The sequence below is a fragment of the Neurospora tetraspora genome (assembly GCF_033439725.1).
Source record: "Neurospora tetraspora strain CBS 560.94 chromosome Unknown B0H65scaffold_6, whole genome shotgun sequence".
In the NCBI taxonomy this organism is placed as follows: Eukaryota; Fungi; Ascomycota; class Sordariomycetes; order Sordariales; family Sordariaceae; genus Neurospora; species Neurospora tetraspora.
In genome coordinates, this window is record NW_026944388.1 from 1653213 (window position 1) to 1679028 (window position 25816).

General features: G+C 50.2%; 8 protein-coding genes across 8 annotated transcripts; 4 read left to right on the plus strand and 4 right to left on the minus strand.

The window, feature by feature from the left end:
- Window positions 1-5475: 5475 nt before the first annotated feature.
- On the plus strand, window positions 5476-6680 carry B0H65DRAFT_259167 (uncharacterized protein). Its single transcript, XM_062822593.1, has 2 exons — window positions 5476-5911; window positions 6041-6680. The coding sequence occupies exons 1-2, from the start codon at window positions 5819-5821 to the stop codon at window positions 6497-6499; spliced, it is 552 nt and encodes a 183-aa protein (XP_062679379.1). The 5' UTR covers window positions 5476-5818; the 3' UTR covers window positions 6500-6680.
- A 742-nt stretch (window positions 6681-7422) lies between these two features.
- On the plus strand, window positions 7423-8380 carry B0H65DRAFT_578063 (mitochondrial import inner membrane translocase subunit tim-14; the record flags this gene model as incomplete). Its single annotated transcript, XM_062830718.1, has 3 exons — window positions 7423-7473; window positions 7672-7799; window positions 8091-8380. The coding sequence occupies 3 exons, from the start codon at window positions 7423-7425 to the stop codon at window positions 8227-8229; spliced, it is 318 nt and encodes a 105-aa protein (XP_062679380.1). The 3' UTR covers window positions 8230-8380.
- Window positions 8381-9056: 676 nt separating this feature from the next.
- B0H65DRAFT_259251 (QDE-2-interacting protein) lies at window positions 9057-11593 on the minus strand. The gene is made up of 5 exons (XM_062822594.1): window positions 10788-11593; window positions 10680-10732; window positions 9882-10622; window positions 9401-9805; window positions 9057-9337 (listed from the first exon to the last, which is right to left on the minus strand). Exons 1-5 carry the CDS (start codon window positions 11211-11213, stop codon window positions 9166-9168), a joined length of 1797 nt encoding a protein of 598 aa, XP_062679381.1. The 5' UTR covers window positions 11214-11593; the 3' UTR covers window positions 9057-9165.
- Window positions 11594-12656: 1063 nt separating this feature from the next.
- B0H65DRAFT_498037 (SPOC like C-terminal domain-containing protein) lies at window positions 12657-15287 on the minus strand (the record flags this gene model as incomplete). Its single annotated transcript, XM_062827806.1, has 6 exons — window positions 14604-15287; window positions 14479-14539; window positions 13913-14428; window positions 13463-13860; window positions 13197-13408; window positions 12657-13138 (listed from the first exon to the last, which is right to left on the minus strand). Coding segments are annotated over exons 1-6 (2163 nt in total), but the record flags the coding sequence as incomplete, so codon positions are not given.
- A 268-nt stretch (window positions 15288-15555) lies between these two features.
- Window positions 15556-17167, plus strand: B0H65DRAFT_259317 (uncharacterized protein). The gene is made up of 4 exons (XM_062822595.1): window positions 15556-15697; window positions 15767-15800; window positions 15888-16194; window positions 16626-17167. Exons 1-4 carry the CDS (start codon window positions 15648-15650, stop codon window positions 16790-16792), a joined length of 558 nt encoding a protein of 185 aa, XP_062679383.1. The 5' UTR covers window positions 15556-15647; the 3' UTR covers window positions 16793-17167.
- B0H65DRAFT_259318 (uncharacterized protein) lies at window positions 17168-18431 on the minus strand. Its single transcript, XM_062822596.1, has one exon. The coding sequence runs from the start codon at window positions 18188-18190 to the stop codon at window positions 17543-17545; it is 648 nt and encodes a 215-aa protein (XP_062679384.1). The 5' UTR covers window positions 18191-18431; the 3' UTR covers window positions 17168-17542.
- A 1301-nt stretch (window positions 18432-19732) lies between these two features.
- B0H65DRAFT_259369 (uncharacterized protein) lies at window positions 19733-21360 on the minus strand. Its single transcript, XM_062822597.1, has 3 exons — window positions 20897-21360; window positions 20556-20844; window positions 19733-20495 (listed from the first exon to the last, which is right to left on the minus strand). The coding sequence occupies exons 1-3, from the start codon at window positions 21272-21274 to the stop codon at window positions 20062-20064; spliced, it is 1101 nt and encodes a 366-aa protein (XP_062679385.1). The 5' UTR covers window positions 21275-21360; the 3' UTR covers window positions 19733-20061.
- Window positions 21361-22059: 699 nt separating this feature from the next.
- On the plus strand, window positions 22060-24401 carry B0H65DRAFT_510578 (DNA topoisomerase; the record flags this gene model as incomplete). Its single annotated transcript, XM_062828413.1, has 6 exons — window positions 22060-22143; window positions 22197-22394; window positions 22476-22654; window positions 22718-22887; window positions 22936-24263; window positions 24360-24401. The coding sequence occupies 6 exons, from the start codon at window positions 22060-22062 to the stop codon at window positions 24399-24401; spliced, it is 2001 nt and encodes a 666-aa protein (XP_062679386.1).
- Window positions 24402-25816: the final 1415 nt, after the last annotated feature.

The following is a 25816-nucleotide window of genomic DNA, read 5'->3' on the forward strand; positions in this document are numbered from 1 at the left end:
ACCCTCTCGCCCCGTCTTACTTCCTCGAGTAAGAACGTTTTTTCCTTTAATATCCTTTTAAACGACGAATTAATAATTATATTAAGAGGTTAAAGAAGGTTGGTAAGGCTATTAAAGATTATAGCTAGTACTACCTTATAAAGTATTTCGTCCTTAAGTTTATTACGTATTTGCTGGGTATTGTGAAATAGATATATATTTATAATTAATAATACTTCTTGACCGATCTCTTTAATAACGGGCTTTATTTCCTCTTTAAATTAAGTAAGTAAGAGTTCCTCGTTCTAGTATATTGCTTTATTGAATTTTATAGATACGTCTTGAGAGTAGAATAGTTATTTAGCGTCTTATATTTTACCCTCCATATAAAAGATAATAGTCGGTTTAAAATAAATAATACTATGTGTAAAGATATATAGAATTAGGGTAATTTATCATTTACCCTATCTATTGCGGTTAGTTTTACCCGTTACGCTTTTATTCCTTTTAATTTCAAACGTATACCCATTAATAAATTTAAATAGGAGGGGGATTTCGTCGAAGTTTATAATAGTAGAAGGAAGAAATTTAGTATTTGTATTAGGTACGATAGGTTGGCTATTACGTTTAATAAATTTGTAACTCGAATTAATTAGCTTCTAATAATTTCTAAGTTTTTCCCGATAATTTCTAAGTCTTTTCCGATAATTATTAGGTTTCTTCGAATAAATTTATGTATAAAAAATAGGGATATAGAGAATGGATTTACTTTAAAAACGAGTTCATTTTTAAATATAATTCAACTGGTAATTTTTAGGTTTAGTGTATAATCCTTCGATTTGTAATATAAAAGCGGTTTAAGAAGTTATTAAATTAGCTACGAGAGAAGTAGAATTCCTTTTTATGTGCTTCCTCTGGGTAAACCTCTTTAAAAAGCAGTATAGAATATCAGCGAAACTAGACTATAGTGATTAAGCTATTCTCCTAACGCGTGAATTAGAACTTTTTATATAGTTTATCCTTTATTTCTAGCTATATAGCTATACCCTTGCATATTGAATTAAGAAGGATTTTTTCCTTTAACCTCTATTAACGGTTAATATTCGCGACGGGAACGCGGTAAAACTTAACTACTTTGTAATTATAAATATTATAATAGCCGTTATCGATAGGGTAAGTATTATTAAATATTATTGTTCCTCGGCGTCGTTATTATAGTAGGGGTCGATGTTAGTAGTCGATTTTAGTAGGTAGCTTTATTTATACTATATAAGTAATAATTTGTATCCTTAATAGTTAGTTCGCTAGCCTAATAATTTTTACTGTATTTCTTACTTAGATTTTAAATTCCCGGGAATAATTTCGCTCTAATTTTTTAATAAGGGCCGTCCGCTTAATTACCCTATTGTTATATTGCTTCGCTTTGGGATTAGGCCTCTTGTTAGCACGATCCTTTTGTGAAGAGCGTGGTGGGGGTGTTGGAGGTGTTGGAGCTACCGTTAGTAGGGGTTTTTGATCTATGACGTGATGGAATTTTAATATTAGGAACGACGACGACGAGTTCTATTGTGTATAGAAGAGGAGGGATTTAGAAGATAGGTAAGAATTAGGGTACGAAAGTTAGGGTATAAGAATTAGAGCACTATAGAGTTTGGGATTGGAAGGTGGGGCGCTAGAAACCACCCTCCTTTATAGAGGGTACGGTTGGTATATATGTTGTAATATGTGCTTAAATCTGTACGTATCTATACGTGAAAAGTGTTTACCCGAAAGTCAATTTCGAGAGATTATACGGTATGCGAGACTGCCACACCCCAATGTTCACGGATTCGGGAACAGGAGGGGAGATGGCAAGCAAAAAAAAAGAAGTTGTGAAGGTCCGATCCTGGTGCTGAATCTCACAACTTTTTTTTTCTCTTCCCCCCTTCTCATGGCCTCGCCTCATCCAATGAAGCTTCGTTAGTCTCACGCACTGCCTTGTGACCCATGAAGATACCATGCTAGGTGCCAACGCCGCGGCACTGTCACGAGTCTGGATGATTCGATTTTTTTGTGTTAATCTGCCTGTTGCCAGGAATGTTCAATGGTATGGAGTGGTAAGCCGGCCACACTGCAACAAAGTCCTATAACGCAATTCCTGACCCGATGGCAACCTACTGGTCGATTCCGCAGCGGGCGTCTGTAGAAATGTCGAATGGCAGAAAACCACTCTAGTTCTCAGCCGTCAAGCCATCAAACAATGAGGTAACTCTTTTCACGATCTCGCCATGTCGGTGCTGTCGCCTCACAAATGAATGGGATGTATCACCCGGCTTTGGCTACCCCGCCCTGCTGTGTTTCCCATGTGTGGTAGCAATTATCTTCCAATTGATAATGCCACGAGAAGAAGAGGGGTTTTCCCGTCCGGTCTTGTGGAGCCGGCTAACATCTCGCAGGAGCTGGGACGGGAGGCGGGGAAACAAAAAAAAGTTACAAAAGTTACACGCTACAACCAACATTTGCCCAGGCCAACAACTTCAAGTTCCCAACAAGGAAGCATCAATTGCCATCGAGGTAATATGAGGTTGCAGACGACATGAGACTATTGAGCCCCAAGCCAGGAATCACCACAACAGGCACGGATGCCCATTGCCTATCCGATTACGTACTCCACTGCAATCGACGATGTTGTTTGGAATTCTATGAACGAAATGTCGGGCTTGTTCTTTGAGGTACGGTGAATGAATGACTGGAGGGAAAGAAGGGAAGGTGTCCACTTGAAGTGAACTTAAATAGCAACCCAAGTCTCCACAACAAGGGAACATCATACACCTACCTCTATACGTACACCCATAGGTCCTCTATGACAGTCGGTACAATTGGACATTGCAGTTTCATGCTCCCCGTGGACCTGCATTTGGTCTCTCCCAACGTGCTGGCATCATTTGTTTCAATGTTTTTTTGTTGACGACGTGAAAAGCACTCAACCTGGCTGTTACACAGACGGTTCAAGTCTTTCAACAAGGCTTGAATATTCGAACTGTCTCCCACTCGTTGACCGAGAACCCGTGACAACTATTTCGAAACTCACTAGCCCTCTTGGATCACTCTTCACTGGAAAGTGCTCGAGGCACGCAATATGTACCCTGTGAGCTTGCCTTAACAATCACACTGTGCATGACTGTCAGGCGGCATGGCGGTAATAGGTTCACGCCTCACCCGGCCTTGGCCAACTGAACATCCACGCTCCCTGTTCATGCAGCACATCGCACGTTGCACGGCCAGGCACAATTGTGCCCTCTAATCGCTGACACTAACGAGAAGGAAGATACACTATCAACAATCGCCCGAAATAATCATCACAGTCAGTAAGCCATCCAAGACAGAACAGGAAAGAAAAAGCAAGCCACCAGGCCTTTGCAGGGCTACCAACTCCCTAGAAGAGAAGGTATCGACGACAGGCCCACTGCCACATCATATGCCGGCAGAGGTGTACCCAGAAATATTTCCCTCCAAGATGTCCTCGTCAGCCTCCCGCCTCACACTGAAGTGGTCCAATGACCGGACTTGTTCATTGCGAGCATTTACCTGTTCCCAAAAAGAGCAAAAGTAGCCTCTGGAATTGTCTCGAGTGGGCCGTTGAAACCAATTATCGGAATGACCAGATCCCCAAGGAAGGAAACCCTACTGCATTTCCCCTAGCTTTCTTGCTTCCCCAGACTTTTGTCGAGAGAAGCCACCGTTCGATCTGTCCCGGGCTTTTCCAACTTGTCACATCTCCTCCTCCGAGTTTCCGGTAACCGTTCCGGACCCGGCTTAAGAACAGAGAGAAGCTGAGCTGCGCTTCTTGGATGGACCCAGACAGTGAGTGACGGAACGGAGTTTCTAGCAAGCTCTCTCGGGTTTTGGACTACACTCCCAACTGATGTTAAACCGATGGAAGCCATTTTTTTTTCCTTGCAAGAAGATCCGACGTTGGGGTCCCAAGGGTCCCAAATTCGAGACCATTCGGAATTTGAGCCGCAAGACGTGTGTGCCAAACCAAACTTGTTCAAGGGAAAAAAAAAGAAGAAAAAAAGAGCTCATGAGAACATGGAGGGAAGCTCCATCTTTTTTGGTACCTGACGGACGGCATTGGCATCTGATATCCAACCACGTTCCTCGACATCGCAAAAAGTGGGCTTTCTTGTTGAAGGAGACCATGATATCCCGCCAGGCTAAGGTACAGATCGTCAGAACGGGCAGGGCAAGAGTGGGCGAGTGGGCAGTCAGCTGTATGCCTGGATGATACCCAACTGGCTCCGATGGAGTTGAGATAAGGCTGCTGTGGGACCGATTGACAATCCCCAATTGTGTTATTTTCCTTGAATTTGGAGATGTTTGGAGGTTTGCCGGACATCCCAGGGAACACATCGGACTCCGCGATGTCGTTTCAATATGGCTGGGGCATCCGAGACGATACCTCTACCTACCTCTACACAACTACTTTTCAAACACTAGACAGGCAACTCTTACAGACTTTTGTTGTAGCCTATCCGCTGACAACAGAATTTTTTTCGAGATCGTCCGTCACCTGCCCTCGAGCTGGATGCTACCCAACGTCACTTGCATTCGACGCAAGGGACCCGCTGTGTCAGCCAGGTTGCCTCGAGAATGTCTAAAACATACCCATATGAGTACATAGAGGTAAAAAGCGGGCCACAGTGCCCGCTAGCTTTCTTCTCACAAGAGCTACTTTGTCCAGTACAAGATGGGAAAAAAGTCAAGGGCTCCGAGGTTTTGTGTTGTAGGAAGACATTCATACAAAGTGTCAAGTGTCCTCGATGTGCCTTTGCTTCCGGGACGTCCTCGCTCGCGTGGAACGATGGAGAATGATATGACGTTGAATGGCGGAAACGGGACAGCTGACCAAGTATTTAAACTTCCTAGCAAGGATTCCACCAAGAAGTCAGAAACACGGCAAGTGGAGGCACAGTCTCCATCCGATCTCTCCGATGTTTGACGGGGAAAAGGCCGGCTTTCAAGAGACGACTTAGAGGCGATAGCATGGTATAGTATTGGCCTGAACAAACCTGCAGCGTACACTTATAAGAACAAAGCTGAACGGAAGATGAAGAGAGGGAAAAGGGTAAAGGGAAGACTCACGGAACTTGTGCTTGCGCAACGGTCGACGGGAGCCGGGAAGTGCCGAAGCCATTAAATGATTGATCGACATGACCAGCCCGAGGCGGACCACTGTTTGATGCACGACCGTACACGTGTATGTAACGGGGCGACCAACCGTGAAGACGGAGCCTCAATGTCGAAAGGTACCCTTTGAAGTCGGTTAAAACTTTAAAGTCGTCTGGTCGTCAGAAAGAAGAAAGGCTCGCTGATAGCAGTTCACTGTGGCCGCGGGACAAGACGATAGTCTGCAGTTGCGCTGCTGGATCTAGGTGGTGATACTCCATAGAGGCCTCTGGCTTTCTGATAAGAAATTTGGAGATGAATAAGGCGGATTGGTTTCGTCAGTCAACTGTCATTTTCTTCTTTTTCACTTTTTGCTCACCTTCTGAAACGATCATCTGAAGTCTGAGGTCACCAGGTGGAAAAATCAACAACCCCGCAATAAAGTCCCCTACAAGCATCAATCCCGACTGTGCGCCGCTCGTCTTCAATCAACGCTGCCTCCCTGAAACTTGTTACCCTGGCCACGGCATAACAAACAAGCCTTTTCTTGTCACGAACTCTCGCTACTACCACCCTTTTGTTGTCCCAGAACTCCTGTTGGCCTGTTGCTGCTGTTGTTGGGCCCTGAACCTACCCTCCCCTTTATCTTTTATCTTTCACCTCCCCCGTTCCCGCGTCGCTCGGACCGCAAATGTCGTCGGAAGTCTTCCGCAGAGTGGGCCGCGGAGGTGCGGGGAATTGGTATAGTAAGAAGGACGTTGAAGATGCCGAGAAGGCGGCTGCTGTAAGTGTACCTACCTTCTTTGCTTCATTGCACGCACAAACTGGAACCAGACGACGTTTTCTTCTATTTTGATCAGTGCCTCACCTTTTCTTCCTTTTTGCGTTCGCCATACTCAAACAAATACCACAGGATCTCGAAGCGCAAAAGAAGTCTTCTTCCGGTTCGACCTCGCCAACAGCGCTCGAGCGCTCCATCACCGCGCAGACCAGTCTCGGCAGCTCGCGAGCCGGCGGTCGCGGCGGTGCCGGCAACTTCTACGACGCCTCGGCAACCGACCCGGCCGCCGCCCAGCAGCAGGAGGAGGAAAAGGAGGCCGAGCTCGAGGAGCTGACGCGCGTCGTGACGGCGAGCGTCCAGCGGCCGAACCCCTCCGGCCGGCTGAGCGGGCGCGGCGGCGCGGGTAACTACAGCGACAACGCGGCGCGGAGCGCCCAGCATCGGATGGACCCGGAGCAGCAGCGCAAGATGATAGAAGATCTTAACGCGAGGGTGTTGCAGGATGTGGAGGCCGGGTTGGCGATGCCGAGACCGGCGTATCATGCCAAGTTCGAGCTGAAGCATGAGAGGTTGGTGTCTGCTGAGCCTTGAGGTGCCCTTGACGATGATGAGAGTTTGCGCAAAAAGATGGATGGACGGATATGTATGATGAGATGGGTGGTAATGGTTCGGGTTCTGTTTACGCTTGGTTCGACTAATTAAAAAGGCGTTTGGGAACGAGATGGAAAACGATGTACAAGCAAGCTCATGCACATCGTTACAAGCAGGAAGCAGGAGAAACCGATTGGTATGCTGTGTATTGGGCAATGATACCCCCTTTAGTCTCCTCAAGCAGGCAAGCTTTGAGTGAAATCTGAACTACGATGCCGTTAGAGACGGGAAGAAACAGATCTGTTTACGATAGGAGTAGAGTTGCGATTGAGGCTTTGGTGATGGCGTCTTGTGGGTGTCCTCCTTGCGGGGTTATGCATAACATTCACTTATACGGAGCATATAACACCCAGAGACACTGACACGCAAATTATCGAAGCCAAGTCACTGATCCAGAATACGGAATGTGTAAGCTGGTCGAGCAGTGCCTGATAACATAGAGCAAGAAGTGGGAGCGGACGGCGAGGACAGTGGTGATACCGACCATGGTGTATTTGGGAGCATTGCCCACATGCACTAAGTGAGTCGGAACCCCACTTAGTTGCATATTCCCTCCAACGCTTGGCAGCGCTCAAGGTGCCCGCCATTGCCTGCCGTAACAACCGCGGCAATGCCGATAACGCCCGCCAAAAAGGGCTGATACGTTGCCGCTGCCGGCAAAAAAGTTCGCTTCGACTCCGGGCAAACCTCGCCGTCCCCCATTCCACCCGTGTATCCGTACATACGCCGGGCCGCCCTCCAAGTCCAACCCACCCGCACGCACGCACTCGATCACCGACGACAGCCTCAACCGAGCCCCAGTCCCCGGACGACGTCAATACCATCGCGTTACCTAATACAACTCAAACACAACCCACATCAAAATGTCGTCAGCAGTAGCTATTGGCGCCGGTGTTGCCGTCGCCGCTTTCCTAGTGAGTCCTCCTACTCTCCGTCCCGGCGCAACTATCGCGAATGGATCCCGCACCGGCAGGCATCGATCGTATCTCATACCAGCGCACTTTACCCTCAACCACCACCATATACAGATGCCTTGCGCAAGCCATGTCGTTGTTCACCATAGAAAAGGAAAGAACAAGGAATCATCGCTAACCATCCTCCTACAATGACAGGGTCGCGCCGGTCTGGTAGCATGGCGCCGCTCGCGCGGCGGCGTTGGCGCCCTCGGCAAGGCTTTCTACAAGGGTGGTTTCGAGCCGCGGATGAACAAGAAGGAGGCTTCGTTGATTCTTTCGCTCAAGTATGTTGTTCTTCCTGTTGTTGTCGTTGTTCCCATCCATCCATCCATGGCTCTTATCTTCCCTTACTTCTTCCCTTACTTCTTCCCTCGTGCCCTGCTCTGCTCGGCTGGCTACCATCGTACCTCACCTCATGCATGCATCCTTTCCTCTATCCATCCATGAAACACACACACACACAGACACAGACACGTATCTACACAACCTCCCACAACCTACATACAAGCCTATTCCGGCATCAACAAAACAAAACGAGACCGAAACAGCAGCTAACACCCCTCTCCAACAAACAGTGAGCGCACCATGACCAAGGACAAGATCCGCAAGGCCCACCGCAACCTCATGCTTCTCAACCATCCCGATCGCGGCGGCAGCCCGTACCTGGCCACCAAGGTCAACGAGGCCAAGGAGTTCCTTGAGAAGAACGTTTAAATGAGCTTTGGTCATGATCGATCGACTGTTTCGATGCGATGCGTATGATTTCGATCTCGACGGGGAGTTGACGGAAGGCCTCTTACACGAACGATAGTACAGACATCACATCCTTGCAACGCCACTCTCCACTCGAGTTCGTCTGTTCCAACGGTACCAAGTGTCGCCTAGGTGGTGGGGGGTTGAGCGGCTGTTCCTCTCTCGCGGGCTACTTATCGACAACTACTTGGTTGGGACGTTAGCGGTGTCAGGTTATCGCTCGAGTCGCGGGCAGTTTCCCATCAGTCATGTCTGAGCCACGAGACAAGGAAGAGTTCGACCCGAAAGCACCAACGCCATGGCAGTACGGCCCGCCACTACGAATCGACCGGTCTTGGACGACAGATTCCCTCGGTTTATCATCTCCTGCGGTACGGCTCAGATTCGGTTGCCTCCTCATTGTACAGTACAAAAACACACACATATTTCTTCATAGCATTGGCGTTGACGGGTTTTTGGCTTTGCGGGTGGCTTGGATGGAAAAAGAAGGAGGCTATGTACGTTTTTCACACAAGAAGGATCCCCATTGTACAATAAAACACTTGTACCATCATCAACATCACCGTTTTATGTGCCATAGGGACTGGAGTGCTTCCGGGGATTCTCCTCTAGTATACACGTCGTACACTTGGCTAGCCTGTCACGCAACCGCCAGGTTGTTGGTTCGATGTTCGCTTTGACTGAAGCTCAAGGGCACATGGACGCCATCTATGCTGGTGCCAAGGCACGAATGCTATGACATACCTGCATGACAGTTACCATCCCTCAGTCATTTTTACCTTATTTGCCTCCTTTCCTTCCCTTTGCCTTGCTTCCACTCTTTGGTACCAGCTAGTTCCTCCAAGTATATCGGCCACGCTGGCCAGTGATGGTGGAAATACAATGGTATCATCACCATTACAACTCCCAATTTTCATCCGGTGTCCAATCGGCGGAATTAGGCGGGGGGCTTGCCTCGATCACCGAGTTTGGCTCGCCACCATCCGACTGCTCCCCGTTGCTGACCCAACCCTCATCGACGTCCTCCTTCGTTGCGGTGAATTCGGAGTAAGTGACATAACCGTCATTGCTAAGGGAACATGATTGGTTAGCACTTCGTCCGACCTGTGACGCTTGTTTTTTTACGACTTACCCCGTATTCGCCTTTACAGCCTTCGCAGCAGCCCTCCTCAAGCTCTTCTGCCGCATGTCAATAGCTAGGCCGATCATGGCCTGAAGCGTAAAGACCGCGTCGTTGCCGGCATTGTGCATGTTCTTCCACGGGATGTCGAGGTGACCGCAGACGTTCGAGAGCTTGGAGGCGTTGTTGGAACGGCTGAGATACTGGTACATCTCTCGGGTGTCGACCACCTCCAGGATGTTGTCCGCGCTGGCCACATCATATCCAAGCATGCGGAGGTACTTGAGATCTTGAGACTGGTCGTGGAACACGAGGACCACGGGGCGCTTCGCTCCTTCACCGCCCGCGGAGGACTCGATTTCGATGGTCTCCTTTAGAACGCTGGCGATCTTCGCAACCTCGATGAACTCGCTCTCGCTGGAGATTGTTAGTGGTTTGGTTTCGGATTTGGGACAGGGGCAGTGAAAGGGTTCAGGGATAGGGTAACACGTACCCGAAATCGAAGTATTCGGCGCGGCCTTGGACATGCCTGGAGTTTTGGGCCCATGAAAACTCCTTGACGCGAATATGTCGTGCTTCGATGAGGTCAAACCAGTTCTTGCTGCCTTCTCCAGGAGCAACATTCGACATTTTCGCGGTATCAAGAATCGCCAGGCCAACCTCGGTGATGATGCTCTGGTCCAGTTCATAAGCCTCAAGGTCAATCGCCACAAACACGACAGACTTCTCCGGCTCGATGCCAGTAGGCTGGGTGAGATCCAGTGGGGTGAATGGCCCTTCCGGATTGGATAGTACCCTGCGGCGAAGACCAAGATACCGCTGAACCCTCTTGACATTTCTTCCCCAGGTAAGATGAAGATTGCGTCGCTTCTGCTGGTTGTTCTTGGTCTTCTTGCCCTTTTCTTGGATTCCAAAGATGCTATTCAAGCGGCGGGTCAGCTCCTGTTTGGCGAGGAAAGGAGCCTTTTCCGACATGTCGCCGGGCTTACGCGCCGGGACGTTGTTTGTAAGCTGCTCCCATTCCTCGGCAGATCTGGAACGGCCAAGGAAGCGCGGTTTCGCTGTATTACTCTGCCCAAACGGCATGGCGAACAAGTCTTGATGTCCGCGAGGAAACGTGAACTCCACGTCGAGTTTTCTGTTTATGACGTCGAGCAGGTGTTGCATCTGGTAGGTTGGGACAAAGATCAAGGGTTTCTTGTTCCCCTCGTTAGCCGGTCGATAGAGATAGAACCTGGACTATGTTAATATACTGACATTAACCCACACCGACGGGACCTCAAGAACTTACAGATCCCAAATGCGATTCTCGTGTAGGCTCTCCAGCGTAAAAAGAGGCCGAGCCTTGGGAATGAACGGTTAGCGTCACAATCATCCTTACCACAAGGATTTGACTCACCCTCTGGCCATTGCGCTTGCCAACAAACAGGTTGGGATACTCCTGAACCATTCTCCAGGGGGTGAAGAGTTCTGTGATGGGATCGATCTCGCCCTGCTTCACGCTGACCTCCGGCCATCTGATGTTCTCCAAGTCCGAAGCATCGCGGTACTCTTCCTTCTCGTCGGTCACGTCCTCAACGCGCAGGGAGGTACGGCCAGCATAGTTAGGGCGAGTAGTAGGTTTGGTCTTAGAAGGATCCAAGTGGCGGGCGCTCAGGACAGAAGCGTCGGATGCATAATCGTCGTCTTTATCACCCTGGGCGTCATCACTAATGTCCCAGTCATTGATGTCTTCGTCGCGCCACTTTGAAGGATCGAAACCGCTCCAGTCCACAGTTTGGCAGGTCAGGTTCCGCAGCTGTTGCATAAACTGCTCGTCCTCCATGGTGGCGAGCGATAATCCGGTTAGAAGTGACTAAGAGATCAGTTAGCGTTGACCATGAACTGAAGTGCAAAGCTTTTGTGTCGACGCCGGCGATTCTGATATTGGATTTGGTGATGTCTCTTGGGTGACGCGATAGGACCAGCAGTATGAGGGGAGGCTGATCTGGAAAGAGAAGATTTTTTTGGTAGATAGAGGACTCCAGGCTCGGGGTTTTTGCCACGATATCCAACTTACGTATCGAGGAGTAGAACTGAGAACGAAAGGATTAAGAGAGCGACGGTTGATCCGAGGGGGCTTGCGCGCGCGATCGTTGGGTTGTCGTCGTTGCTGGACGGAGGACTTGCGCGGAAGCAGTTCTCGGAGAAAGAATACGCTAGGTAATGGTTGGGGAGAAAGGTGAGCGGAGAAAATATTAATACTCCTACACGACCGATCCTAGGCAGACACAATGAGAGTGAATGGGAAGCGCCAGATGCCGTCCAAACTTCTCATCCGAAACCTATGTTGTCAGATGGTCAGTTGATGAAAACGGATTTAGGCACCTTCATTTGTCGCATGATTGGCGGTCTTGGGCGGTACTTACAACCAACGCGGAAGGTGCAAGTGAGTGAGAGATTGCGTGAGTGAATGCTCCCAGGTGCTAGAAAGGGATTGAAGTGGAAGGAGCGAGCACAGATAAGTAAACAAAATCGCAACTGCCCGTTGAGGTTGTGACGATTTGAGGCCTACAGCTGTACCCCACTGCAAAGCTCACAAAGGAACAATACCCCGCTTGGCAAGAGGATGAATGGGCGTTTCCTTGAAAAGGAAAAGACGGTTTCCTGGGTCAGTCTTATAGATTAAATCACAAGCAAAACGACTGCTCGTGATGAGATGGAGAGATTGAAATGCAAACGGTTGGACAAGTTGAAGTGTGCGAGTCGTTGTTAGGTCTGCCTGAATGGTGACATAATTGCACTGTGCATGCCGGACCCAAGTTGGGGGGAGCAACGAAAGTAAACAAATCAGTTACAAAAAAGACTGACAACCAAAGGACACCAGCCAGGAGGTTCTCTTCCAATGCACTCGCTTGCACACTTCCTTGAACACTATTCATTCGTGAAACCTTCTACTTGCAGTGGCCGTATTGGTCAAATCAGTACTTAATGAGACGTTGGGCAGCAAAGCCGGAAGCCCCATCATCTGGCTCCGAATCTGTAGTACCACAACACATGACTTTGTGTATTTTGACTTGCACTTGTTCCGTATTCCTGTAGCCCCGAGGTGGTAGGAATAGCAAAATGCAGTTACCGTACCTTTGACACCACGGAGGCCTTTCCGGCAGCGTGCTGCTTGATAGTATTCCTGTAACCCCAACCCCTTGGGCGCAACAGGGCATCTCACTTCAGAAACTAGAACCAAGTGTTAGCTAATGCCAATTCAACGGGTAACTGTTGGACTTACAGCCTTTGCCTCCTCCTCATTGACTTCCGACACCTCAGATTCATCCTGCGTGATCAACCCCAAGCGCCCTCCAACAACCCATCTGAACCACATCTCCCTTCGATCCCCATTCAACTCTCCAGAAAGCAAGCTTTCTTTGAGTCCTGTAATGTACTTGTTGTAAAGCGTCGGGACCTCCATGCTTATAAGCTCCTCCCTCATCACCCGCAGGTTCTCGGCAGCTCTGGGGTACAGCACATCCGCAAAGCTGTCGCTGATAAGCTTGCGGATGATATCGCCCATCTGCTTGGCGGCAGTTTCGATGGTCTCGTCGTCTTCCGCTGTTTCCAAGATTTGCTTGAATTCGGGAATCGCGTTTTCCGTTGATATAGGAGTCTTCTTCGTTCGCGGCCGGGTCTCTCCGAGAAGGGCGTCGATGTCCAGCCCGGAAAGGGGCTTGACGGTGTCTTTCCTGCCGCGTTTTCCTTGGACTTTTGGTGGAACTGTGTGAGAGTGTTAGAAGGAGTGCTGGGCAAAGGAGGGGGTGGAGAAGCCGGTTACCTTTTTTGACCTCTGCTGCTTCGATCAGTCCGTCGATTTCAGACTTGGCTTTTGCTAGCAATGGTTCCGGCGGATGAGTGAAGCGTGTGAGGATGTCGGCTACGGGTGGTAGCGGAGCGTCGGGGTTCACTGCACGATTGCGGATCGCTTGGTTCATGTGGTGGATGACGGGGTTATACAGGTCGTCGATGGGCGCGTATTCCGCAGGGTTTCTGTCGTTCGGTTAGCAAGGGACAAGAGACCACACCGAGGACAGAGCACTTTACCCATCTTCATCTTGCCCGAATTCGGTCAAGTCCATTGCATCGACATAGTCGCTCATCGCCTGTTGTAAATCATTGTTGGGCAGAAGGCGATGTTCCGTGAGCACGTTGCCCGTAATGGTCAACACCTTGTCCAACGGAGGGAACTGATAACTCCTGACGTCCTCCGCAAATGGTAATGGGACATCGTACAAGCACTCAATATCGTCTTCGATTGCCGGGTTTGGCTTGAGCAGAAGAATTTGTGGTTGTGAGTTGTCTTTGTTGACATACCTAGCCACCGCGTAGGACTCAAGCTCATGTAAAGCGTGGATAAGAGCTGATAGACCTAGCTCCGCCTCCTCATTAAGCTTCTGAGCAACGATGAGGCCTGTCTCTCCCATATTCAAGAATGGCTCGTACTGTAGATATGTTAACGCTCGTTTTCATAGGAAAAATACAAACATGACTTACGCTGCTCATAGGAACAAAGCCGATAATCGTGAAACTCTTGGTTGTCTCGTACTTTGTCATATTCTCCTCGCTCTCACTAAACGGGACCACGGTCCTGCCATACTGATATGCCTTGGCAAGATCCTCCCTGTCGACGTCTTTCTTCCCTCCTGCTGCCTTGGCATCATCAACTCTGTATGTGCGCAGTTGCTTGACTGACTGAAACTCCACACCACTCATTGGTACGCCGCTGTCCTCGTCCCAAACCTGTGTCTGAGGCGGTCCGTTAGTGATGGCCACATTGCTCGCTGACGGAGGTGTTGCTCTCTTGGTCTTGAAGTAGCGCTCAACATGAATACTCAGCGCGCTCGGGTATTTTTGTGGGTCTCCGAGTGTCAGGGGACCATCGTATGCCTTAAAAGGCCTGACGGGCTTGATCCTGGGGATGGCGAGCTCTTCCACTGCTTGAGCCATGGTGCCGAACACGCCGTTCTCGCAGTGGTCGACCAGCGTTTTGAGGATTTTCTCGTTTTCCTCCTGGAGAATTGTTAGCATGTTGACTTATCGCCCTGTGGTGTTTGCCCTACCTTGTGACGTGACTTATCCTCCTCCTTGAAGCCATATTCGGCATCATCAAAGTCAACCCCGCTATCTGATGGTCAGCGATCAAGCACTTGCAACGGAAGCTCTCCGGTGGAAGCCGAACACTCACATTACGACAAGTTCTATCCCCACATCATTGAGCATATTCGCTACCTCTTCAGACTGATCGTCATCAATAGGAGACTCCCCGTTCGTTACGAGGATAACCTTGCGCTTATACTTCAACTTCTTGGTGAAGACTTGGATCATTCTGAGGGCAACCACAATTGCCGAGATAGCGTCTGCGCTGGAAGTACTGGACGGCTCAATCCTGCTCTTCAGTGCTCTGAGAGAAGTCATGGTCATGGGTCCAAGCTCCTGGAGGACCGATATGTTTTCGTACCCCTGGTACTCTTCCCTGTTTTCATTGTTGTCGGTTTCGTCGGTGTTGAGGCCCACGACGCCTACGTTCCAGGTCTTGCGGCTGGCTGCCACGGTGGTTGAGATCTTGTCCCAGATGTAGCGCATGCCAAAGTCGAGATCGGATTCGTCCCGTCCATTGTGACAGTCCGCCATGGACTCGCCCAGGTCGATGACATAGACTGTGGCTTCTTTGTCCGCCATGGTGAGGGAAGGTGAGGACTGCCCGTGGAGTAGCAATTGGTGACGACGATGGGATTGGAAGTTCGAGGGAAAATAAAAAGGACTAGATTTTTCGAGGTAAATAATTTCAAGGCATGACTTCGCTGTGGCCCGTTCGCTTCACATTCATTCGAGGTGGAATTCTAGGCAGCATCGCCAGAGTTGGAGACAGTTCGGAGCAATGACACGCTGTAACGGGAATTGGAGTTGGCGTTTGACGGTGTGTATTACGTTACAATACACCGTGTGCTTGCGCGAAGGCACATGTTCTCGCGTTACCCATGGCATGCAGCTCATCGCGATATTTGATTGGTCAATGGTGACGTAGCTGCGCACAAGTGGTAAGCTCGCTCCGCTTTATGCATGCACCAATGCATTGCATAAGAGCATGATGGGGAGTCCAATCGGGTTGCTGTCGCCAACTTCATCCCTTGAACCTCATTCCCATATTCTTGAGGTTATCAAGAACTGACGTGAATATCTTTGAACCAGCTCCTTCCTTATCATCTGTGTAACTTGTTCAACAGTGGATATGTCATCCTCAAGTCTATTACTCTCACCAGGTCCCTACCATATCATCAGGTTAGTGACATCAGAGTCTCCTCGCTTATGATGAGGTCAACTGCTAACCACCCCCATCTTCACCTCCAGTTATGGCACTTTACTTGGGACAACATTCTTCCATGTACGACATCTCACCAACATGACCACATTCCATCCACAACTCTCAGGATCATGAAACCGAACACTTCCCACTAACCTTCACCTCTAGTCCTTCGTGGGCGGCATCATCTCCTTCCAAGTCCTCCCCCGCCCGCAATTCTCCGCGCTCCAGACCAAGATCTTCCCCGTCTACTTCTCCATACAAACCACCATCCCCGTTATTCTCGCCCTGACCTACCCCGGCGCCACCTCCGCATTCGGATCTGCTGGTGCCGCTGGGATCGCCGGCGTTCTGGACCCGGATAACAGGTGGTCCGTTCTCGCCCCCATTGCTGCCATATTCTTGACCGGTTTAGCCAATCTCGCGGTGGTTGGGCCCGCTACTACTAAGTGTATGAAGGAGAGGAAGCATCAGGGTAAGTTTGCCTCTAACGATTTTTTGCCTTGCATTTTGAATGAACGTGTTGCCGGTTTGGTGGCAGGCAGCTTGCTTTAACCAAGCGAATGGTCGTAAGAATAAACCGAACACGTCACGGTCAGTACATCACACCTTGGATATACTCTTTCACGTATCCAAACGTCTTTATTACACCTTAAAACTCAAACTCGACGCGGTTCCCAGATGGGAAAATCCCTAATGGACTCTGGCCGATATGTTTCTAAATTATTGTGATCCCTATCACAGTTTTGTAACGGCCTTTCCCAACTACAACGAGCGGTATTGGACTGTCCGTGTTCGGTTTATTCTTACGACCGCTCGCCAAGCTGGGCTATACAATCTGGTTCAGGTTGCCTTGTTTAGATGATGTGTCGTTACTGACGTTGGGATAACTTGAAAACTTTGCAGAAACTAAGGACGGCAAGAAGAGCTATGATGCTCCCCCGCACTCTCAGGAGATGACTGCGCTGAACAAGCGCTTCTCCCAGCTCCACGGCATTTCGTCGCTCCTCAACCTGGGAAATTTCATTGCTGCTGTTGTGTATGGCTTCACCTTGGCTTCACGCCTTGACTAGAGGAAGGGGTAGATACACAAGTTTGTTCAAGAGCCACTGAGGCATGTCCATTTCCTTGCTATCTACTTGTCGGATAACACGAAGGATTATTTCAAGCCGGTTTACCCCCTTCCCCCCCTTTGATGTCAAATTATATCTGTTTTCTTTTTTTCCCGTTTCCCTTTTGCTTTTCCATCGTCCTCCATGATGCATGTGAAATCCTCTCTGCATCAGTTTCTTATCTCTTCCAACCTTTCTCTGCTTCGTGGTTGACAAAGGCCCAAAAACACTCCATTAACGCCGCCGCCTGTTCCGTGAGGAACATGATGATCCCGTTTTTCCCTTATCTATGTCCGTCTAGTTTATACTTGACTTGGCTGATGCCGATCCAAGACTAGGTTGATAGGAGAAACGAAGACGAAAAAAATCTATCCCTTTACCGCCGATGGTTTGCCGTGGTATCTCAAAAAGTGGTGAAGAAAAGTTGAAATAGGTATCTCAGAAAAACCCCGTGGTGAGGCGCCGAGCGCTCAGCCACAAGGTCGAAAAGAAGCCAAACGAAGTCGCTTGCTGAATGAAGAATCGAAAAGAAGAAAATTCCAAAAAGGAATCCCCGAAATCGGATGCCGAACGGACTTCCATGGTCGCTCGCTCGCTACTGTCGCTAGAGGTAGCAAAGCCCCCATCAGTCAAAAGCGCTTGCTAAATTGATTGCCGGTAAGCAGAAAACCAAGTTGCTTTATCCCGAAGGTGGCGAGAGGCGAGAAGGACTTAAATCTTCAAGTCAAAAGCCGCCTTCGCAGCCAACAACTCCGCCTTGGCCTTCTCAAAGCGCTTCCTTTCCTCCTCGGGGTCAACCATGTGCAAGCGCTTGTCGCGAGCGTTCTTGACGTAGTGGCTGAGCGAGTGCTTAAGGGGAGGGCGGGCCAGCAGCTCCTCGACGCTGGCCTCCTCTGTGGGCTTGGGAAAACGGCGCTGTAGGATGTCGACCTTGGTGGTGGTCTTGGTGGTCACCGTGGTGATGCGAATTTCAGCAACAGCGGCATCTGAGGTAGTGGAGGTCGTCGCGACGGATGAGGTGGTCATGGTGGAGGAAATGGAGCCGCGATGAGCAGAGGGCTTGAGGGTGGTCTCCTGGGAGAATGAGGAGAAGTAGCCCGAGTCAAAGGTCTTGTTGGTGGAGTCCGCGGTGCCCACCGGGGAGCGCAGGGCGGAGAGGATGGGCGACTTGCTGATGACAGCTTCCTTGGAGGACGGCATGATGGACATTGGGATGGAGGTCGAGTACATCAACGCTCTCACCAGAGATGGGGTCGCGGTAGAGGTGGGAGGAAGAGGAGGGAATGGCGATGGGCTTCGAGTTGGTGCCGGAGTGAAAAAGAGGTTGAAGTAAGGGTCTTCTGGGCAGAAGGAGGCCATCGTGAAAGAGTGGGAGGAAAAAAAGTAGATGTGGGGTGCGGGATTATATAATGATAGCTGCAAGGTTTAGGTTATGTGCGTGTGTGTGTGTGCTGTAGCCCTGGTGACTCAATGCTACAAGATGCGCGAGTGAAGGGTACCGCTCGTATTGTAAGGAACTATCGTGAGTATCAAGCTGTTGTGGGTTGACTGTTCTTTCCGTGGGCGCACTAGGGTGAACCCGTAATTTTCGTCTTGTCTCCCAGGTTTTCACAGGTTTTCGGACGGAAAGTGGATAACCCCAACGAAAACTTGTTCCGATGAAAAACTTAATTTCGACTTTTCGAGTGTTTGTAAGCCCAGGGTTTTCAAAGCAGGTGAGGCGGAGGGTCGTCAGGTTTGGTGTATGATCAGGCGCAAGAGATCGAGTGGAGTTGTTCGGTTTCACCAGTGATGCAGAATTCGGGATGATGTGGTGTTGAAGTATTGGGATGTGCCCGGTTCAAAGTACAACGGCAGTGAATGGAAACCGACAAATGAATGAGCGTCGTTGGTTCCCGAAGTGGTTCAAAACGAGTGTTGGTTTAGTTGGATCGATTATTAGTAGGATGATAAAAATGTTGGAGAACGAGTGACAGAGATGTGACCGAAGTACGAAGGCCGAGCTGGGCATCCAGAGAGGAATAAACAGATAGAAAGTCCAGACTCTAGGAGTCAAGACGGGGGTGTGATATCTCCTTTATACTTCCCAAACATCCGCGGTTGGCAGATGTCGCCTTCCTCGGACTTCGCTATCCAGTGAATTACGAAGACACCCATCTCTCCTGGCGCGGAAAGTCTGATCGAGCCCCATGTTGCTGTTGATCTTTGATGAGATCGAGGCTATTGCGAAATCTCATAAGCACGTCTCCACATCAATATTTCAAAAATATCACAAAAATGAAGGGATTCCATTTGGAGATGGAACGTGCGTTGTGTCATCCTCTCGGTTTTCTGGCAATCTGGAAATTTTACGGAGCCTCTTCAATGTCTTCGTGTCCAGGGGACCCATCGGTTGCTCTGCCGGGATAGGGGTCCCGGGGCCTGGGTGAAGATCTACCGTGCAGGGCACTTCAGGGGTTTGTGATCTGGCCCCCCCACCCACGTTTTGGTCAGGGATTTTAAGAGGTCCCATTTTATTTCGGTGTTCTGGTGCGTTCTCGGGCATCAACAACGCAATTTCACGGGTGGTCATGTGGCCAGAATGCAAATTGTGGAATCACACCGGACCCCTGACACAACAACAACGGTTTGTTGGAATTCCATATTGTATGTGCCGTTTGCCTGTACTTCAGGATTCCGGTTGTGCTGCCGTCTCATTATGTCCGTAGAGCTAAATGCCATGACAACACTGAAAGCTGGAGGATGCTGACTGCCCTGAAAGCTGGAGGATGCTGACTGCCCTGAAAGCTGGAGGATGCTGACTGCCCTGAAAGCTGGAGGATGCTGACTGCCCTGAAAGCTGGAGGATGCTGACTGCCCGAGAAACTTGGGTAGAGCAGTTCACCATCACTCATGGTGCACACCAACATCAGCCATGGGCCAGTACGACTCGACACTGCACAGACACAAGTGAGAATTATGAACTCGGCAATTTTGGAGTTGCAAGGGTTGATTGAAGCTCGCCAGTGTAAATTGCATCCAAAATAAGATAGGCGACCAGTTTGCACTGTTGACCACGCTCTCCACGGTACATGCCTGGCCCTTGCAAAAGGAGACTCCCGTGCCCGCCGCTAAGACTTTATCCACTGCTTTCAGCCCGGCCATTCCCTTTAAGCTTTTGCCAGAGCCACCGCAGTTGGTTGTCTTGCCAGGTTTCACATATTGGAAAAGACACACTTCTTGGGCTGTCTTCACTGTTGCTTCTTGCTCTCCTTCTCCTTCTCTTTTTCCTGCAGCTTCTTGGCAAGATCGCTGGTGCGGATAACCTTGGGCACAGTGGTCTTGTACCCCTTCAAAGTCTTGGGTACGAACGTGCCGACCTGCTTTTGGTACGCGCTGTATTCTGAGTACTTCCCGGCGGTGATGCGCTCAGTCAGCCACGTGGAGCCCTGGAAGACACTCAAGAGCATGATGGGAGAGACGATGGTCCAGTTATAGAGGGTATTCGTCGCAAAGCAGCCCCATTGGTAAAGCGTCAGCCAGATGGATTGCTCAGCAGCAAAGTTCGGATGTCTGCTGTAAGCCCAGAGACCTGATGTGATAAAGCCTCGGTCAAGATCAGCCTGCTTGTGACCGGCCGGGACATGACCAGAGGTCTGGTACTCCTTCTTTGCTGACTGGAAGACTACACACGCTTCATGTTAGCAGGCGCTCCCCAGAGGAACACATGTACCATGAAACTTACCCCATTGTTGATGGTCAGCAATGAACTCGGTAAGAATAAGACCCAATTGCATGACGGTGAAGCCAATATCAGCTGTAGAGAGCTCGGGCTCGAACTGGGTAGCCAAGAGAAGGACATAAACAGGAGAAGCAAACATATAAAGCAGAACGCTCTGGATGAAGGAAATGAAGGTCCAGTTCAAGATATGGAAAGCCCACTTGGGCAGCATGTCGCGAACAATTTGCCATCTGTAGTCCTCGTGTCCGATTCCGTACCCGCCCTTTCTCCAATAGTTGTATGTCAAGCGTGTCTAACAATGTCAGTAAGCACTCCTGCCAATTCCACAATGCGACTCGACTTACGCTCCAAATCGTGCTGAAGAGCAAGGCGGCATCAATGCGCCGGCTGGGAATTCCGGCCAGACGCGCCCATGTCGCAAAATGAGCGATATAGACGGTCGGTAGTATGCTCCAAAAGCGATCAACTTGCGAGTAGTTCTTGTTGACCTCGCCAGCAACAAGAAACACGCCGCCCAGGAAAATGGAGGCTCCAAGCCCGCTGATGAACGGGTTGGTCTCCATGTACAGCTTGAGGAAGCTCCCTCCATTGAGAACAGTGCCCAGGATTTGACGCGGAAGGGCGTAGAGCTGTGGCAGGAAAGGCGTGACGGTCTTTGAGAAGTCGGAGCACTCTTGGAGTGTACCCAGCTTGGGCAGAGCCATGGCGTATGGCAGTATCATGGCGACAGCTTGTAATCAGTCGTTGAACGAGCACAGCCGAAGAATAGAGACTTGATGCAAAGACTTGAAAAAAGCTTCTGGTTTGAAGATGGATGGATTGTTACTCTCTCCAGAGAAACTGAAGGAGAAAGAAAGATCAAATCGAAGGATCCGATGGGATGTTCTTGGAGGTACTAATGAGCTGACGGAGAATTGGCGTCATGTCTTGATGTACATCCGCGCTTATGCGTCATGCAGTTTAGTCTGAGATCTGGATGGAGAGCGGTTCCTGCCGTGATCAGACGGGAGCTGTAGTGGTTCGCCCAGGAAGGCGGGGCACGAACCCGCCCTGCCACCGTCATACCTCTTTTAGCGCAAGCGCATAAAAGTAATGCGAGTTACAATAGCGTTTATTTGAATGGTGGGATTAACGCATAAATTACACAATACAACCAAAGACGCGAAGCGCGTCTCTCCCCGCCATCAACAACCAACTGTGTTGTTTGATGAGCCCGCAGCAACGGGTATGACTGCAAAGGCTGTGAAGAGCCCCAAGGTCATCAATCTCACACATCCAGGAGCTGATGTATCCGAAACCACCCTTCTTGGAGTTCTCACGCTGCATGAAATCTCGGTTCAAGTGAACCTGCACCGGCCCTTTTATCTTTCCTACGGCGAAGTGTCGTCGTGAATGGGATTAACATCACATTCACTTCAACGGAATATCAGACGACCGCTTGATGCCTCGCTGTCCCCTGCTTCCAAGGCGTAGGTTTATTTTTCCTGTACGCTTTTATTCGTCCAAAATGCCGCGAATTCTTTGTGTGGCCGAAAAACCGTCGATTGCAAAGGCGGTCGCTGCACATCTGTCTGGTGGCGCATATCAAACCGTGGGTTCTCACTACGTCTTCATTTGAGAGGTCGATGCTAACGTGCAAGGCAGAATGACACTCGGGACAGGTATACCAAAAACTATGTTTTCACTTGCGATTTCGGTCCTCCCTGGGGACACTCTACCGTCACCATGACCGCTGTGAGGGGACATCTCACGCAGCTAGACTTCCACCAGGAGTTCAGGAAGTGGGAATACCCACCACCAGATCGCCTCTTTGACGCGCCTGTCCAGACAATCTACCCGAATGTATGTCTCGCCATTGCCAACAAGTGTCTGGCGCATCATCCTTGCTTGGATTTTATATGTTGACAACGGGATTCATGCTAGGACATGAAGAATATTGCCCAGAACATCGAAAACCAGGCCCGGCAAGCTGACATACTCTACATCTGGACCGATTGTGATCGAGAAGGTGAACACATCGGGAGCGAGATCCGGGAGGCCGCAAGGAAGGGCAAGAGGAACATTCAAATCTTCAGAGCAAGGTTCAGCAACATTGAACGAGCGTAAGTTCATCACCCAGGTGTATCAAGGCCAGGGATAACTGACATGTCGAGCCGAATATTCAGACATATCCTATCTGCTGCCCGACGTCCGGTAGCCTTAGACGACAGACAGGCTGAAGCAGTCGCCGCGCGTATCGAGTTGGACCTGAGAATCGGATCTGCATTTACTCGCTTTTTGACGTTAAGTCTGAGACCACTTGGTGGGGCAATGGCCGACCTTCTGCTCAGCTATGGTAAGTCTGAATAGAGCTTACACTGCCAGTATGAATCTGACTTAACAGGATCCTGCCAATTCCCAACCCTTGGTTTCGTTGTCGACCGATACTTTCGCGTCCGAAACTTTGTGCCAGAACCATTCTGGTCAATCAAGGTGATGCACGAGAAAGAAAGCGTCAAAGTCAACTTCAACTGGTCGAGAAACCGGCTATTCGACAGGTTGGCCGTGCTACTGTTCTACGAAAGATGTCTCGCCGCCAAAATCGCAAAGGTCACGGACGTCAAAGAGAAGCAGACCAAGAAATGGAAGCCTCTTCCCCTCACCACCGTCGAGCTTCAAAAGATGGCCACACGGTTTCTCCGCATGACGGGTCAAGAAGCCATGACGGTAGCAGAAAAACTGTACAACAAGGGTTTCATCAGCTACCCCAGGACAGAGACAGACCGCTTCGATAAGGGCATGAACCTCAGGGCGCTCGTACAAAAGCAGACCCAGGACCAACGCTGGGGCCCTTTTGCACAGAATCTGGTCGACGGGGCCTTCCAACAACCTCGCCAAGGCAGGAACGACGACAAGGCCCATCCTCCCATTCACCCCATCACATACGCGGCACCCACCGTGCTTGACGACCAGGAAAAGAGACTATACGAGTTCGTAGTCCGCCGATTCCTCGCCTGCTGTTCCGAAGACGCCCGAGGAGCAACCACCGACGTGGAAATCACCTACGGAGAAGAAAAGTTCGTCGCCCACGGCCTGATCGTCCACCAGCGCAACTATCTCGACGTTTACCCTTACGAGAACTGGACCGGAACGGCCGAGCTGCCGAGATTCACCGTCGGCGAGACGTTTGAACCGACCGAGGCCATGATGACCGAAGGCAAGACGACGGCTCCTAGCTACCTGACCGAGGCGGATCTGATCGCCCTTATGGACGCGAATGGAATCGGCACCGATGCCACTATGGCTCAACATATCGAGAAGATCAAGGAGAGACAGTATGTTCAGGTGGTGGAGCGAGGAGGTAATGGAGGCGGCGGAAACGACGAGGACGACGGTGCAGCTGGTGGCGCCCGGGGCGGACGCGGTGGTCGGGGAGGACGTGGACGAGGGGGTGGACGGGGCGGCCGAGGAGGAGGCGGAGGTGGCGGAGGTGGTCGCGGTGGTGTCAAGGAGTTTATCCCGACCAGCCTCGGCGTCGCCTTGATTGAGGGCTTTGAGAGGATGAATTTCGAAACCAGTCTTGGTAAGCCTTTTCTTCGCAAGGAGATGGAGCTCAAGATGAAGGCGATTTGCGAAGGCCGCCTTACCAGAGATGCCCTCTTGCGGGAGAGCATCGCTAGTTATCGTCAAGTTTACGATCAGTCACGGGAGGAGATCAACTTGCTGAAAGCTGTGAGTAAAGGTTCCTTCATGAGCCGTCAAGTTGATTCCTCCTTTCCGTTGCCACTTTCATATCTGGTGCGTCTACTAACGAAAGTGGAATTTTAGGCTTGTAGACAATACGTATTTGGCCAGAATGGCGGAGCTTGAGACCTAGCAGGTCAGGAATCGCGGTCTTACAGAATCCTCCCCATAGGTTTATGGCTTGGGGAGCAGAAAGCCATCTTTCTGGGGAACTGGATCCTACAAGCGAATGTATAGGGGCCTAGCGGACAAATTTACTCATGTATCGACTCCTCCGAAACCTCCCAGCTTGCCCAGGGGTCGCCCAATACCAGCATATTTTCCACCTGAAAGATGGAACTGGAATTAATCTGGCGTGCACATGGCTGTCGCCACAGGCTCAACGGAGGAGGTACATTCATCTGCTATACGATACCTAAGGTCAAAAGATAAGGTTCTAGTCACCTTGGGAGTTGCAACCACGAACCGAGCCGAACCCAACCTGCCCGTCCGTTCCAACACGATGTCGTAATGGGAGGCCTGTCACGCCGTGGGTGGTTGCGATGCAGTACATGTATCTTGGATTTTAAAAGGTGGTGGTGGTGATGGTGGTGGTGGTCGTGTGCTGGGCCGCAGAACCACCTTTTGGGCCCAGACCCAAACCAGGTTCCTGTGTCGTTACACGAACAGTCACCCAACCCTTCTTCGCCTAATTTTATGGTGCTGTCAACCACAGATCATCGACCTTGATGGAGGATACAGTGTTCCCTTCGTGTCGGGGGCGGTGGCGCTTTTCAGCAGCGCCGACTTTCCCTCTACTTGATGAGTACGTCACGAACCCAATAACGAAACGAGCCCCTCCTCTACTTATCTACTTGCCCAACCCAAACTAAATGGTGATGGTTCTTCATCTCCGGGTGTGTGGGTGGGTCAAGGGTCCATGAACTTGGCAGACTTATCGCACTTTCCCAGCCCAGCCAAGCCAGCCCTCACTGCGTGTATCAGCTTGGTATTCATGGATGGTTTGATGCGTGATGTGATGTAATCCGCCAGCCAGGGCATTCATTTCCTCACATTTATATGCACATATGGATGCTCTAAGCACTGCCGCACTACGAAGTGCAAATAGGGAAGGTACGTAGGGGTTCAAAAACCGTGCGCGCGGCAAAGCAACCCATACATAACACGATATTGGTAAGTGGGGTGGGTGTTACTCCTGTTGGCGATGCCGATGGGAATGGGGAACCTTGACATCTGGATTCTGGAGGCGTGGGTTTCACGGCACTCGCTCTTGATTCCTACTGCTACCGTGCCTCTAGATAGATACCTGGTTTAGGCAACCCCGCATTTTGATATCGACATGAAGGGAAGGAACGATAGGCCGGGTGGAGGTATTAAACGTGGGTGGTGAGAACCTTGAGAGTTTAATGGCAGAGGATAAAGTCCAACTGACATCTTTTATGCAAGAAATCATAAGCTGTTGGTTCTTCAGATTCGGACAACAAAAGTCATCGGCATTCTCACAGGTACGCAGACGATACGCAGAGAGGGTAATTCGGCTA